Source organism: Notamacropus eugenii, chromosome 2, assembly GCF_028372415.1.
Source record: "Notamacropus eugenii isolate mMacEug1 chromosome 2, mMacEug1.pri_v2, whole genome shotgun sequence".
NCBI lineage: Eukaryota > Metazoa > Chordata > Mammalia > Diprotodontia > Macropodidae > Notamacropus > Notamacropus eugenii.
In genome coordinates this window covers 514801729-514817693 of record NC_092873.1, presented here as the reverse complement: position 1 = coordinate 514817693, position 15965 = coordinate 514801729, and the positions used below count along the sequence as shown (strand labels likewise).

The 15965-nt window shown below is 43.1% G+C and overlaps 1 protein-coding gene across 9 annotated transcripts in view; it reads right to left on the bottom strand.

The window, feature by feature from the left end:
- MROH7 (maestro heat like repeat family member 7) overlaps positions 1–15965 on the bottom strand; it is a 67328-nt gene that overhangs the window by 3872 nt on the left and 47491 nt on the right. For 5 of the 9 annotated variants that reach the window (XM_072649565.1, XM_072649572.1, XM_072649566.1 and 2 more), the window contains exons 16-21: positions 15456–15570; positions 9733–9873; positions 9344–9424; positions 8723–8935; positions 7318–7473; positions 6685–6807 (exon numbers count right to left, since the gene is read on the bottom strand). In XM_072649565.1, the coding sequence (XP_072505666.1) occupies positions 6685–6807; positions 7318–7473; positions 8723–8935; positions 9344–9424; positions 9733–9873; positions 15456–15570 (829 nt within the window). The remainder of the gene's footprint in view (positions 1–6684; positions 6808–7317; positions 7474–8722; positions 8936–9343; positions 9425–9732; positions 9874–15455; positions 15571–15965) is intronic. The other 4 variants (XM_072649567.1, XM_072649570.1, XM_072649569.1 and 1 more) reach the window with 3 other exon arrangements.

The window sequence follows — 15965 nt, the reverse complement described above, 5'->3', positions numbered from 1 at the left end:
TAGCTAAAAGAAAATGCAGTGTATTTGGATTTAGACCAGTCACCGAATCAACCGAACTTTCTAGCTGATTGTTAGAGGCAGAGTCCAGCAGCATCTACTGTTACTCTGACCCAAAGTCAGGAACTTGCAGACCTTGGACTAGGGGAGGCAGTGATCAGACTTTGCCCTAGACCAGAGCATTTTGGGAGCACTGAAAGCTTATGGGTTCCCAACCAGAGCTGTCTCTGAGATCCTGGAACAATATAGCCCTCAATACCACAAGAAAATAGCAGCAGCACCAGTTCAGACAGGGCTTTGCCCCCAAATAAAATGTGGAGTCATAAAGTAGACTGGGACAATAAGCAAGCAAATAAATAATCCTATAATTTAAAAGAAACCTATTATGGTAATGACTGTATTCAACATGCAAACCTAGATGAAGAAAATTACTCCAGAGCATTTGTGAGCAAAGCCTCAAATTAAAACACAGCTTGGGCATGTATCCAAATAGAACAGAATTCCTGAAGAAATGAAGCAAGAATTTTAAAAAGAGGTTTTTTTAAATTTATAAATGAAATGAGAATACTAGGGGAAAAAATAGAAAAGAAATGAGAACTATGGAAGAATTTGAAAGGGAATTAATAGCTTGGCACGCTGGGCACAAAATGTTGTCCAAGGAACAAACTCCCTGAATATTAGAATGGAACAAGCAGAAGTCAATGATTCCATGAGACAATATGAAATATTAAAACAAAGTTAAAAGACTTACAAAAAGGAAGAAATGGAAAGGATTTCATTGCAAAAACAACTGACTTGGAAATAGATCAAAGATGTAAGAATCATTAAACTTCCTGAAAGGCATAACCAAAAAAAGAGCCTACACATCATATTTTAAGAAATCACAAAAGAAAACTGCCCAGATCTCTTATAACCAAGAGAGTAAAGTAGAAATGAATCCATCTGTCACCTCCTGAAAGAAACTCACAAATGAAAACTCCCAGGAACATCAGAGCCAAAATCCAGAGTTCTCAGGTCAAATAAAACATATTGCAAGCAGTCAGAAGGAAAGAGTGCAAATACTGAGGAGCCACCATCAGGATCACACACTATCTAGCAGCCACCACAATGAAAGAGTGGAGAGCTTGGAATATGAGATTCCAAAAGGCAAAGGATGTAAGCTTACAGGTCAATAATAACTCACCCAGCAAAACTGAGCATATCATACAAGGTGAAAAATGAACCCTTAATGAAATAGATGTTTTGCAAGTATTTTTGATAAAAATACTAGAGTTGTGTTGAAACTTGAACTCCAAATATAGAAGTCAAAGGGAAACATAAAAAGGTAAAAATAAATGAATAATCATAAATGAAGATAAAATGTTTATGTTCAAATATAGGGAGATTATACATGCCCCCTTTGAATCCTATCATCAGGGGCAAGATGATTCTTAAATGATTGATTAAATGATGATTCTTCTTAAACAGAGAAGTTTAATTAGATAATAGGCCTGGGAGTGGTTCTGTTAGGTTTTGGTAATCTTAGAAGAAGAATGGACAGACAGGGAAAGAGGAATATGCTAAAGGGGAAGGGAGAGGAAGGTTAAAGGAAATTATCTCACATAATTGGAGGTGTGTATATACATATATGTATACACATGCATATATATGTGGGGGGCAGCTAGGTGGTACAGTGGATAGAGCACCAGTGCAGGAGTCAGGAGGACCTGAGTTCAAATCTCACCTCAGGCACTTGACACTCACTAGCTGTGTGACCTTGAGCAAGTCACTTTGCCTCATCTCGGATTATCTCCAGTCATCCTGAGGAATATCTGGTCACTGGATTCAGATGGCTCTGGAGGAGAAGTGAGGCTGGTCACCTGCACAGCCCTTCCTCACTCAGAACAAAGTCAAGTGCAAGTCATGTCATCTTTTCTCTGATAGCATGGTTTTCTTTGGCAACAAAGGATGAACACACACATATATATCTCTACATGTATTTGTATGTATATGTACATTGGATGTATGTGTGTATATACTTGGACATAGTCCATGTGGAAATCTGTTTTGCTTGACTATACATATTTATAACAGAAATTTGTTTTTCTTTCATTCCCAATAGAGAAAATGGGGGATGGAGGTTCAGGCAAATTTTGCTAATTCAAAAAATTAAGATTTAATTACTTAATAAAGTAAAATTTTAAAAATAAACTAGGCCACTGGATTAAATGCTTTCTAAGGTCTCTTCTAGGCAGTTCTTAGACTGAAGCATTTTCAGTCTCTTTCTGGTTTTATTTCCTATTACTCCCCCATACACACTCTACCTTTAAATGATACTAGCCTAACTAGGATTCTTGCAGATCTAGAACTGGGAGGGACGTTTGAGGTCATATTGTCCAGCCTCCTCATTTACAGATGAGGTAACTGAGACTCAAAAGAGGAGAAGTGACTTGTTCTCTGAGCCTGAAGTCCCATTTCCCACTTCTGTGTCTTTGTACAGATGTTCTCCCATGTCCAGGGAGACATTCTCTCCTCTCATCTGCCTTATATAATCCTTGCCTTCTTACAAGGTACAGCTCAGATGCCTGATCCCAGCCCCAAGACTCTCTCCCTATTGAAATTACTTTGCATAATTTTGTATATATTATCTAATTTTCTATGTCTATGTTGTTTCTGCCAAATATAGTGGAAGCCCCTTGAAAGCAGGGAATTTTGCCTTTATATCACAGCACCCAACAGAAGGGTTGGCAACATAGGAGGTGATTAATAAGTGCCTTCCTTGAGGCAGAGACAAGATGGTGGAGTAGAAGGACAGACCTGTTCTAGCTCTATCCCAATAGCCCATAAAATACCTGTAAAAAATGACTCTAAACAAATTCTAGAGCAGCAGAAGCCACAAAACAACAGACTGAAAGAAATTTCCAGTCCAAGACAGCCTGGAAGGCCAACAGGAAAGATCTATCGCACTGAGCTCAGAGCAGAGCGCAGCCCATGGAGCACAGCCCAGCCTCGGCCACTTGGCAGGACTGGAGAAGGCTTCAGAGCACGGAATCATGGATAGCAGCTGGGTTCCCAGATTTCTCAACCCTCAAACACAAAAGACAGCTTCAAACGTCAGTGAGAAAACTTTTTCACCCGAGTGAGAGGGGAGCAAGGTTCTGTCCAAGCTCTGGCTCCAGGGCAACAACTGCCACTGGAGCAGCAGCATACATTTTTGGAGCCCTCCACCTAAAGACCTTGGGGGAATTAAGTGGCTGATCTGGGTCTCAGTTCTGAGAGGTAGTCCTGGGGTGAGGAGGAGCACTGGCTTGTTGGAGCTGGTGGTGGCTTTGGAGAGGGAATCCTGCTCTCAGATCCTGGGCAGAAAAGCTTGTGGTTGCTCCCAGACCAGAGCACAGGTCAGAAAAGGAGTAAACTCCTCTCCCTTGATTGTGCTACCTTGGAGAAACTGAGAACTTACAGGTCCCTAGATTATACCCTCCACTTGATGAAGGACTCAAAAGTCAAGTAACTGGCTGGGAAAATGCCCCCAAAAAGGGGAAAAATAAGACTATAGAAGATTACTTTCTTGGCAAAAAGGTATTTTATTCTATGCTTTCTGATGAGGAAAAACAAAGCATACCATCAGAGGAAGACATCAAAGTCAAGAGTTCTACATCTAAAACCTCCAAAAAATATGCAATGGTCTCAGGCCATAGAAGAGTTCAAAAAGGATTTTGAAAATCAAGTAAGAGAGGTGGAGGAAAAATTGGGAAGAGAAATGAGAGCAATGCAAGAAAATCATGAGAAACGAGTCAATAGCTTGCTAAAGGAGACCCAAAAAAATACTGAAGAAAATAACGCCGTTAAAAATAGTTTAATCCAAATGGCAAAAGAGGTCCAAAAAGCTGATGAGGAGAAGAATGCTTTAAAAAGCAGAATTAGCCAAATGGAAAAGGAGATTCAAAAGCTAATGAAGAAAATAGTTCTTTAAAAACTAGAATGGACCCTAATTGATAAATGGTCAAAGGATATGAACAGGCAATTTTCAGAGGAAGAAATTAAAGCTATCTATAATCATATGAAAAAATGCTCTAAATCACTATTGATTAGAGAGATGCAAATCAAAACAACTCTGAGGTACCACATCACACCTACAAGATTGGCAAACATGACAGAACAAGAAAATGATAAATGCTGGAGAGGATGTGGGAGAGTTGGAACACTAATTCATTGTTGGTGGAGCTGCGAGCGCATCCAACCATTCTGGAGAGCAATTTGGAACTATGCCCAAAGGGCTACAAAAATGTGCATACCCTTTGACCCAGCAATATCGCTACTAGGATTATATCCCCAAGAGATCATAAAAATGGGAAAGGGTCCTACATGTACAAAAATATTTATAGCAGCACTCTATGTAGTTGCCAAAAACTGGAAGTCAAGGGGATGTCCATCAATTGGGGAATGGCTGAATAAATTATGGTATATGAATGTAATGGAGTACTATTGTGCCATAAGAAATGATGAACAAGAAGACTTCAGAGAGGCCTGGAAGGACTTATATGACCTGATGCTGAGTGAAAGGAGCAGAACCAGGAGAACTTTGTGCACAGCAACGACCACAGTGTGTGAGAGTTTTTTCTGGTAGACTTGGATTTTTGTAATAATGCAAAAACTTCTTATAAAAAAAAAAAATCCCAAAGGTGGTTCTCAAGGCAAGATGCCTTCCACACTCAGAGAAAGAAATATGGAAGTCACTCACAAAATGTAGCAGATCATGTTTGTGTATGTGTATGTGTTTGTGTATCATGTTCTGATTTGTTATACGATTTCTTTCATTTATTTTAGTCTGACTACATAGCATGACTATAGTGAAAATATACTCAATAGGAAAGTATATGTAGAATCTATACAGAATTGTATGCAGTCGTGGGGAGGGAGGGGGGTCGTGGGGGGTAGGTGGGGGGGATAAAATCTCAATTGTATGGCAGTGATTGTTAAACATTAAAAAATAAAAATAAAATAAAAAAAAAACTAGAATGGAACAGATGGAAGCTAATGACTTTATGAGAAACTAAGAAATCACAAAACAAAACCAAAAGAATGAAAAAATGGAAGATAATGTGAAATACTTCACTGGAATAACAACTTACCTGGAAAATAGATCTAGGAGAGACAATTTAAAAATTATGGGACTACCTGAAAGTCATGATCAAAAAAAGAGCCTAGAAATCATCTTTCATTAAATTATCAAGGAAAACTGCCCTAATATTCTAGAACCAGAAGGCAAAATACATATTGAAAGAATCCACCAATCACCTCCTGAATGAGATCAAAAAAGAGAAACTCCTAGGAACATTGTAGCCAAATTCCAGAGATACTAGGTCAAGGAGAAAATATTGCAAGCAGCTAGAAAGAAACAATTCGAGTATTGTGGAAGTTCAGTCAGGATAATACAAGATCTAGCAGCTTCTACATTAAGGGATCAAAGGGCATGGAATAGGATATTCCAGAAGTCAAAGGAACTAGGATTACAACCAAGAATCACCTACCCAGCAAAACTGAGTATAATACTTCAGGAGAAAAAATGATCTTTCAATGAAATAGAGGACTTTCAAGCATTCTTGATGAAAAGACCAGAGCTGAAAAGAAAATTTGACTTTCAAACACAAGAATCAAGAGAAGCACGAAAAGGTAAAGAGGAAAGAGAAATCATAAGGGAATTTCTAAAGTTGAACTGTTTAGTTTCCTATATGAAAAGATAATATTTGTAACTCTGGAAACTTTTCTCAGTATCTGGGTAGTTGGTGGGATTACACACACACACACACACACACACACACACACACACAGAAAGAGAGAGAGACAGAGCACAGGGTGAATTGAATAGGAAGGGATCATATCTAAAAAAATAAAATTAAGGAGTGAGAGAATATATTGGGAGGAGAAAGGGAGAAATGGAATGGGGCAAATTATCTCTAATAAAAGAGTCAAGAAAAAGTCTTTTCAATGGAGGGAAAAGGGGGGGAGGTGAGAGGGCTCATTACATTTGGCTCAAGGAAGGAATAACATGCACACTCAATTTGGTATGAAAACCTATCTTTCAATACAGGAAAGTAGGGGAGAAGGGGATAAGCAGGGTGGGGAGGATGATGGAAGGGAGGGCAAATGGGAGGAGGGAGCAATTAGAAGTAAACACTCTTGGGGAGGGACAAGGTCAAAAGAGAGAACAGAAGAAAGGGGGGGCAGGATAGGATGGAGGGAAATATAGTTAGTTTTACACAACATGACTATTATGGAAGTCATTTGCAAAACTACACATATATAACCTATTTTGAATTTCCTGCCTTCTCAGTGGGGATGAGTGGGGAGGGAGGAAAGAAGAGAAGCTGGAACTCAAAGTTTTAGTAATGAATGTTGAGTATTGTTCCTGCATACAACTAAGAAATAAGAAATACAGGTAATGGGGTGTAGAAATTTATCTTGCCCTACAGGACAAAAGAGAAGATGGGGATAAGGGAAGGGAGGGATGTTAGAAGGGAGGGCAGATTGGGGGAAGGGGTAATCAGAATGCTCAGCGTTTTGGGGTAGGGAGAGGGGAGAGATGGGGAGAAAATTTGGAACTCAAAATCTTGTGGAAATGAATGTTGAACACTAAAAATAAATGAATTAATTTTTTTAAAAAGTGCATTCCTTCCCTAGGGTGGGAAGCACATGCCTAGTACTCACCAAGTACTTGCAGATCTTGGTCACTGTCTGCTGACTGATGTCCCATGGCTTTTTGCTGTACATCATTTTTGGCAGGACCCAAGCCATGTGGTAGCAGCAATCAGACAAAGTCTTCTTACATTTCTGCAGGTGGATTGGAAGGGGGTGGGATCAAGAGAATAATGGCCCAAGTTTTTATAGGGTGCTTTACTAAAGCAGCCCTATGAGGAAGGGAGGAAGGGGGTGTATTTCTGTCTTCCATTTTATAAAAGAAGAAACAGAGACAAAGAAAAAGGAGGTGGCTTCATTCTACTAGTGAGTGGCAAAGCCAAGACTTAAAGCCAGGTCCTTGGACTCCATGGCGCAGCTGAATCCAAAGTAAGACCAGACCCAGAGTGACTTGAATAGGAGGGTAATTTTTCCCTCTCAGTATTGCACTTTCATGGCTAGGTCTTCCTTCAGTAGAAGCTGGAGGGCCACTTGGTAATGCATCTAGGCAGGACTAGATGAAAGTCTCTTCCAACCTAGAGATTTTCTGGCTTGTATTAAGAGATTTATCTTCATTCCCCCTCCCCACCCTCAGCAGGCTCTCTTAAAATGAGGAGCAACCTCCTCTCCTCACTCCTCTCCCCATGCCCAGATCAACAGACTCACCTTGCCCACCACGGGGTTCCCTTCCTGAAGCTGCAGGATCAGAGGTACCAGACAGTTGACCAGCTGCTGCTCTGTCAGGGGCATGCAGGGGCTCCGCAGTAGCCGGACCACCTTGCCAAAGAGGGTGATGGCTGCCGAACGCACTTCTTCCCTATTCTGAAGCAGGAACCACTGGGTCATGGGGTGACTGGGTTGGGCTGAATGTGAGTGGGGTGGGGTGGAGGGCAACCTTAGATTAGAGAATGTCAAAGCTTAAAAGGATTATAGAGATCAAGTCCCATCTGTTCATTTTACAAATGAGGAAACTGAGTCCCACAAATAATGCATGATTAATCCAAGGTCATCCAGATAGCTAGCAAGAAAGCTGCAACTATAAATCAGGTCTCCTGGTTCCCATCCCAGGGTTTTTTCCACCCACTCACTGATGAGTCTTTACAAATGTATAGACTCCCATCACACCCAAGTATCTCGAGAAGTCTTTCATGGCAGGCTTGTGGCCCTGTCTAAGTAGACAAGACTCTTAGATAACCAAACACAGGGAATTGTGCTTGGAGATCGCTAGTGGAGTGACCCCAAGGGACTCTGTGCTTTGGTCCACAAAGTTCACAGAGGCAGATTTCAGCCTGAGAAGAAGACAAACTTCTTAGGTGTTATACCCATCCCTAAAGGAATGAGCTGCATTGGGAGGCAGTGAGTTCCTCCAGCATCGTGAGTCCTTAACAATAGGCTGCACTACTTGCCAGGAATATTTTAGAGAGGATTTTTGTTTAAGAATTTGTCCTATGTGACCTCTGAGGTTACCTCCAAGTTGTAGGATTTTGGGGAACTATCCCAGAATAGCTGCCAGTCCTGGGTCAAAGTGTGCTATGGATTCCCATCCATTCAAAATAAGAGTTCACAAGTTCCAAAAGAATGTAAGCTCTTGGTGGGCAGGGACTATTTTCTGATTTGTCATTGTTTTAATTAAATGCTTAGATTGGGTTGATTTATCATTGTTTAATTAAATGCTTGGATTGAGTTGTGTTGTGTTGGCTTGTGTTGATTGTGTTGTGTTGTGTTACATTGGGTCAGGTTAGATTGTGTTGTGTTGATTATGTTGTGTTGCATCAGGTTGGATTGGGTTGTGTTGTGTTGTGTTGAATTGGGTTGGGTGATGCTGTACTAAATTGATTCTGTGTTTCCCCCAGCAGAGGAGAGGAAAGGAATCAGAGAAAGATCAGAGAAGACTGGGGTTGAGAGGTTACTTCCAGGCCCTGACACAGCACCCTGTGTAGGATAGACACTCACAAGAAGTGTCTGTTGACTTGCCCCAGTTGAATTTGTTTGTGGCCTCTTAAGTCAGTTCCATGGTCCAGGGTCATAACCTCAAATCCACCCACCCTTCCCTTCCCCTCTTGGCCCTTACATCATTGAAGTGAGGCTGGAGAACCTGCAGAATTTCCAGGTAAATGGTGACGTCATTTGACTTCTTATCCTGACACTTCAGGATGGTCCTGACGTTGCTGACAGCCTCCACTGCCAGCAAGCCATCCACCCACTGCAGGCCCTTCATCATGGAGGGCAGAAGAGCCTGGATTTTGGTACTCTGCGGGGAAAAAGGAGAGGAGCGAGCCCTTGCCTGGAAGTCAAAGGACCCAGGATGGAATCCTAGGTTGACTGTTCCCTCCTGAATGCCCCTTCTTCCCTTGGCACTGAGCTAACTCCTACCCTTTTCTAACTGGGTGACCTTGGACTTTGGATCATTTCTCTGGGCCTCAGTTTCCTCATGTAGGGATTAGCCTAGATGACCTCTAAGGTCACCTCCCAGGAATCCTTTCCTGACTACCCTGAACCATACCGACCCTTCTCCTCCTGAATCCCTTTGACATGCACGCTGTGAAGGAAGGGCTTGCCCAGCTCTTAGCATGGATGATCTTGCATTGGCCTGATGTCTATCCCAACTCCCCCACCAGAGTACGAGCTCCCTGAGGACAGGCCCCGTGCCTGACGCCCTTCTCTGTCCCCACAACCAATCCCAAACTCTCACACAGAATCGGTCTGCATTTTTTCTCGAGGATGTTGATGAGGATGATGAAAACTTAATCTCTTTAGTCTTCAGTTTTCTCACCTGTAAGAGAGACATAAACATCCTCACCTGGCCCAGTGCATGGGGCTCCCCTGAGAGTGAACTTAGCGCTTTGGGTTGGGATCGTTAAGAGTACTGGTTCCTAGGGAAGATGGGCCACCCACTTTACAGATGGTGATACTGAGGTTCTGAACAGGTAAAGGCAAGGTCATGGAAAGGAGAGGGGGTGGATTAGGTAGCAAAAAGAACACAGGACTCCCCCTGCCCAGGGATCCGGGTGCTTCTGCTCACACTTTAGCCTGTGCCCTCTGAATCCTAACAGTTACTACCTCCTCCCTTGGCTCTCTCACCTTTTCTGACCTGTGGGCCAGAATGACCAAGCCTCTGATACAGAGAACCTTCATGATAGGGTCTTCATTGGTCAAGCCCTCGGACATTCGGCCCAGGGAGTATTCCTCTGGAATCCTCTTCACCTGCTCCATGCGAAGGAGCTAAGGAGATAATTGGATATTGCCCCTGGGACTGGTGGCTGGGAAGGAGAGGGGAGGAAAAAGGAGAGGAATAGAGAGAGGGAAGAGGGAAGGGGGAGGGAGAGATGGAGACAGAGGGAGGGGAGGAAGAAGGAAAGAGGAGGGAGAGGTAGAAACATAGAGGAAAGGGCAGGAAGAGGGAGAGGGAAGGAGAGGAAGACATAGAAGGAGAGGGAGAAGGAGGGAGTGGGTTACATGGACAGGGAGAGGAAAGAGAGATAGAGAGGTAGGAAGGAAGAGGGAGAGTGAAGAAAGGAAGGAGAAGAAGCAGAAAGGAGGAGGGGGAGGAAAAGAGGGAAGGGGAGAGTGAGAGGTAACAAGGGAAAGAGGGGGAAGGGGAAGGGAAGTGGAGGGAACAGGAAGCCCCTCTGATTCGTTAGCATCACCAGAGTCACCTAAAAATTGTCTGATGATGATGATGTACTTTAAGATTTCCAATGTAATTTCCTCACAACGTCTCTGTGAACTAGGAGGTGCAAGACTGAAGTTCAGAAAAGTAAAGTCATTCATGCAGGGTCAACCACTAGCCAGCGCTGGAACCAAGTCCCTCACCCAGGACCGTTGACTCGAAGCCTTGAGGCCTTCCTGCTACAACTTAGATTTCTACAGTGCTTTCCATCTCTAACAAGCCACAAACCATGAGCGCAAGCCTGTGTCCAGTGTGGGACTGCTTCCTGTTTGGGTCTTTTTATTCCTTTGGTAGAGGGCTTTGTGAGACCTTGAAAGATCTGTCAGAATTTTCCCTCAGCAATCAATAGTCAATCGGTAAACACTGATTATAAATTAACACTGTGCCTACTATGTGTCTGGCACTGGGGTAAGCAGCACAGTGCTGAGGTCCAGTCCAGGAGTGTGTCTCCCAGAGATACCATGTCCTGCAGCAAGGGACCCACTTGTCTGGTGGCTGCATGTGACCTCATTAAGGGTGGATGCTTTGTAACAACAGAGTTTGAGCCCTCTCTCCCCTATGACCAAAGTGGCATCAGGGAGAATACGCTCCCTGCTGGGGGGCAGGCAGAATAGGGTTTTTTTTACCTCTGTGCCTTTCCAGTAAATATCCCTTTCTAAAAGAGAATTAATGTTCTTTGGTTAAACTGATACCGAGGTGTTAATCAGGGGGTTCATCATGATATTGGGTGCCCCAGCCCATGGCAGTAGAAGAAACCCACTGCCCCTCAAGGCAGTCCTCAAGCCCTGAGGGAGAGGTGCAAGCAGCCACACTCTGGGGACCTGACATGACTATTATTACATACATGTTGTTATATGTGGGGGGAGTTGAGTGAGTTAAGTACAGAGCTAATACAGACTACAGGTTTTCTGAGGTCCTTCCCTCTCGTAGTCAGTGGATCTAACAAACATGGATCTTGGTTACTTTGACTACCCGGGGGCTGCCATGTTTCTCAGAGGTGAGGTTTCTGAATAAGTGATTCAAATACTTATTTACCCCAAGACTTAATTCTGTTGTTTATACAGGCAACTGGTTTCAAACGAGGACTTCAGAGCTTCCGTTTATCAATGCTGATCAAAGGACTTTCCCAAACATTTTTCACCATCCCCTTTACTTGATCCTTCCACTCCAACTGACATCATTTCCTCATTTCTTCTGCTTTCCTGGTTTTACTCCTTGAGAAAGTGGCTACAACTGGTCTCCTCTTTCCCTCCTCTCTCTCTCTCTCTCTCTCTCTCTCTCTCTCTCTCTCTCTCTCTCTCTCTCTCTCTCTCTCTCTCTCTCTCTCCCTCTCTCTCTCTCTCTCTCTCTCCTTAACTCTTAACAGCCTGGCTGGCAATCTCATCATTCCACTCTAACTTCTCTCTCCAAAGTTATCAGTTCTCTCTTAGTCGCCGAGTCCATTGGCCTTTTTTCCAACTTCATCAACTTCATTCTTGACCCTTCAGCAGCCTCTGATGCTTGTAGGTCTCTCTTTCCTTCTGGATCCTCTCTTCTCTCTAGGTTTCTGGCATTCCTGGTTCTCTCAGTCTCCTTTGACGGATCTTCATTGTACCCTCTATGAGAGTCCCACCAAGCTCTGTTCTGGGCCCTCTCCTCTTCTCCGCCTATATTCCTTCACTTGGGGGTCTCATCAGCTCTTGAGGATTCAGTTACCAGCATGTATCCTGGCTCAGTCTCTACTGATGTCCGACCTCCCATCTCCAACTGCCTTTCAGACATCTCAAACTGGACGTTTCATGGGGATCTTAAACTCAGCATATTCCAAACTGAACTCATCATCTTTTTCCCCAAACCTTCCCCCCTACTGGACTTTCCCATTTCTGTCAAGGCACCACCATCCTCCCAGTCCCCCAGGCTCATAGCCAAAGTGTCATTTTTGACTTCTCCGTCTCTCTCACTACCCCTCCACCCCACCCCACATAGCCAATCAGCCGCTAATTCTTCCTCCACAATTACTCTCAGGTATGTCCCCTTTTCTCCTCTGACACCAAGACAACCCTGGTGCAAGCTCTCATTACCTTACACAGGCTGGGGGTGCGTCTGCCTGCCTCAGTCTCTCCCCACTCCCCTCCGTCTTCCATTCAGCCACTAAAATGATTTTCCTAATGCTCAAGTCTGATCAATAAACCTACTCAAGCCTACTCTATAAACTGCACTAGCTTCCAATCACTGCCAGGATAAAACACAAAATATTCTGTTTGTCATTAAAAACCCTTCATAATCGGGCCCCTCCTCTCTTTCCAGTCTTCTCCTTACTCCACAACATGTAGTCTTCTATCTAATGACACCAGCCCCTTGCTGTTCCACCAATAAGACCCTTCATCTCTGGGCTCTAGGCATTCTCTCTGGCTGTCCCCCATGCTAGGAAGGCTGTTCTTCGTCTGCTTTGGCTACCAACCTCCCCAGCTCCCTTTCAGTCCCAACTGAAATCTCCCCTTGTACAGGAAGCCTTTCCCAACCCTTCTTCATTTTAGTTCCCTCCTTCTGTTCATTATGTCCTAGAAATCCTGTGTAGAGTTGCTTTGCATATGTTTGTTTGCACGTGGTCTGCCCCTTAGACTAGAAGGTCTTTGAGGGCAGGGGCTGTCTTTTGCCTCTTTTTGTATCTCCAGTACTTAACCAGTGTTGATGGACTGACTGACCAGTGACACCCTTGTGGAGGGATCATGGCAAGAATTGTTCTCCCCATTTTTGAAAGAAGGAAAATGAAGCCCAGATAGGGAAGACACTTGACCAAAGTCACACAGAGAGTTAGAAACAGAGTCCAAACTAGAATCCCAGTCTCACCAACTGAACATCAGGCAACTGGGTGGCTAAGTGGACAGAATGCTGCACCTAGAGTCAGGAGGACCTGAGTTCAAATCTGATCTCAGATACTTACTAGCTTGCCACCTTGGGCAAGTGACTTAACAACTATCTACCTCCATTTTCCTAAATCATAAAATGGGGTTAACAATACCACCTGCCTCTTGTTGCTACGAAAATTAAATGAGATATTTGTAAAATGCTTAGCATAGTGCCTGGCATATTCTAGGTGTTGAATAAATGTTTATTCCCTCTCCCCTCATTTCAAAAAGGAAAGAATAAGGAAAGGAGAAAAGAAAGGAAGGGAGCAAGTAAAGAAAGGAAGGAGGAAGGACTTTGGGCGAGTCACATCCCTTTTCTGGGTCTCTGTTTCCTCTATAAAATGGGCTCGATGACCTGTATGGTCTTTTATAATCTCTTAAGCACTTTATAAACCTTAAAGCCCTATATAAATTCACTATATAAACTTCCTGAGCCTCAGTTTCCTCATTCATTCAAACATTTGTTAAGTACCTACTGTGTACTTAATACAAAGTTTAGATAAGATGCAGGCTCTGCCTTCATGGAATTCATAGTCTAATAGGAGAAAAGATGCAAACACAGATTAGGATATTATCCAGCATTACGTGACAAGTGAGAAGACATCTATGTCCATGGACGGTGTCTCTAAACAAAAAACTCACACATTTTCTAAGTAGCAAAGACATAATCTGGAAGGTGCCAGATAAAGGGATCTGAGAAATATGAGGGTGGACATTTTCTCATCTGCACTTATATATATATAGCTACTCTCAGGTAAGGAAATCCTTCTACCAATGTTAGTCAGCACCTCCTTTATAACTTATAGTCTTATATAGTGTTGCCTAGTGCCATGGGAGAGTAACTAATTTGCCTCTAGGCTAATCACAAAGGCAGCAGGTATCACTAACAGAATTTGAACCCCAGTCTTATTGGCTTCGAAGCTGCCTTTCTATCTACTAAGCCATGCTAACTCTCATATAGATGTATGTATAAGTAGGTAGGTAGGTAGAAGAATAGATGGATGGATGGATGAGGAGGAGGGGGAGAAATAGAGGGATATACAGATAAATAGATGGAGGTCTGTGTAGATGGATAGGTAGCTGAATGGATAGATAACAATATAGATAAATGGACAGACAGACTGACATATAGGAAGACAGAGAGAGAGAGAGAAAGAAAGAAAGAAAGAGAGAAAGAAAGAAAGAAAGAAAGAAAGAAAGAAAGAAAGAAAGAAAGAAAGGAAGGAAGGAAGGAAGGAAGGAAGGAAGGAAGGAAGGAAGAAAGAAAGAAAGAAAGAAAGAAAGAAAGAAAGAAAGAAAGATGGATGGATGGATAGAGAAGGTGGAGAGGAATAGAGGAATATGTGGATAGACAGATGGAGGAATATATGGATGGATACATACATACATAGAGATAGAGGTAGATAGAGGTAGGATATATGGTAGATGGATTGATGGATGGATGGATGGGTGGGTGGATAGAGAAATGATAGAGAGATTAATATAGAAATAGATATATGCATATCAGAGTCCTGGCTAATGGGCACACTCTGGGGATATAGCTCGATTGGTTGGGCCCATTTTGCATATAAAATTCATATGACTATATATAGATCAAGAATTACATTTATAACTATATAAACTCTATATAACACATAGATGAGTTTATGAGGTATCATAGCACATGTAAAACTCATATGTGTGACTGGAACTACAAATAAACTATTATTTCACACACACACACACACACACACACACACACACACATATAGGAGACAATGCAGAATAATAGATCTCTAGTCAGCTAAAAAGACCCGGGTTCAAGTCCTGCCTTGATACATTCTGACTGTGCCACCCTGGACAAGTCACTTAATCTCTTAGGACTCCAGGAAGTTCTCTGAGGCTCAGTGATACAGAAAAGGGGTTGACCTGTGATTGGGAAGGGGAGTTTCTCCCTGGGAAATTCTCTATCCCAATGAAGTCAGAGGTTCCATCCCTATCCCTGTATAACTGTTTAAAGCATTAAAAAATACGTTACCGCATTATTGTGATTTCTCAAAGTTCCACTTTCCCCAGGGTGCTCTGAGTGGGGAGACCCCAATGTGGGGGGTTTCACTCCTATTACAGCCATCAGACTGTGAGTTCCTTGAGGGCAGTGTCTGTTTTTTGCCTTTCTTTGTATCTCTAGCACTTAACTTAGGGCCTAGCACATAGTAGGTGCTTAATAACTACCTTTTGACTCTCTCATGGCCCGAACCCGGGTTTACCTCCACGAAGAATGCAGTGGCAGTGATCTTGTGTTTCTCATCCCCTCTTTCCAGGAATGGAATCAGCAGATAAAGCACCCGACAGAGTTCTTGGCAGGAATAATGCACCATGGCCCTGGGGATTAAAGTGGGGGATACAGAGTTGGGGAGCTCTCTCAGTTAGTGGGAGGTGGGAAGCCAGGCCAGTCCCATCATCATTAAGAGGGGATGTCCTCATCTGTAAAATGGGCTCAATGGTCTCTTCCATCTCTAAATCTGATGATTCGATGACCTTATGACCCTGTGGATGTCTATCCCTCATCTTTCAGCCAAGTCAACAAAGGATCAACTCAAACGGCCACCTTCTCCAGGAAGCCTTTCAGAATTCCTGATTCTCTAAATTCCTGGCAGCCCTTCATCTGTTGTCTGATCATGTGCCCTTAGAAGCAATTCCCTAATTCCTGTTGCTGTGAATCTCAGAGCTGGAATGGACTCTGAGGTCCCATGGAGGAATCACCCTGTGCTCCCCTT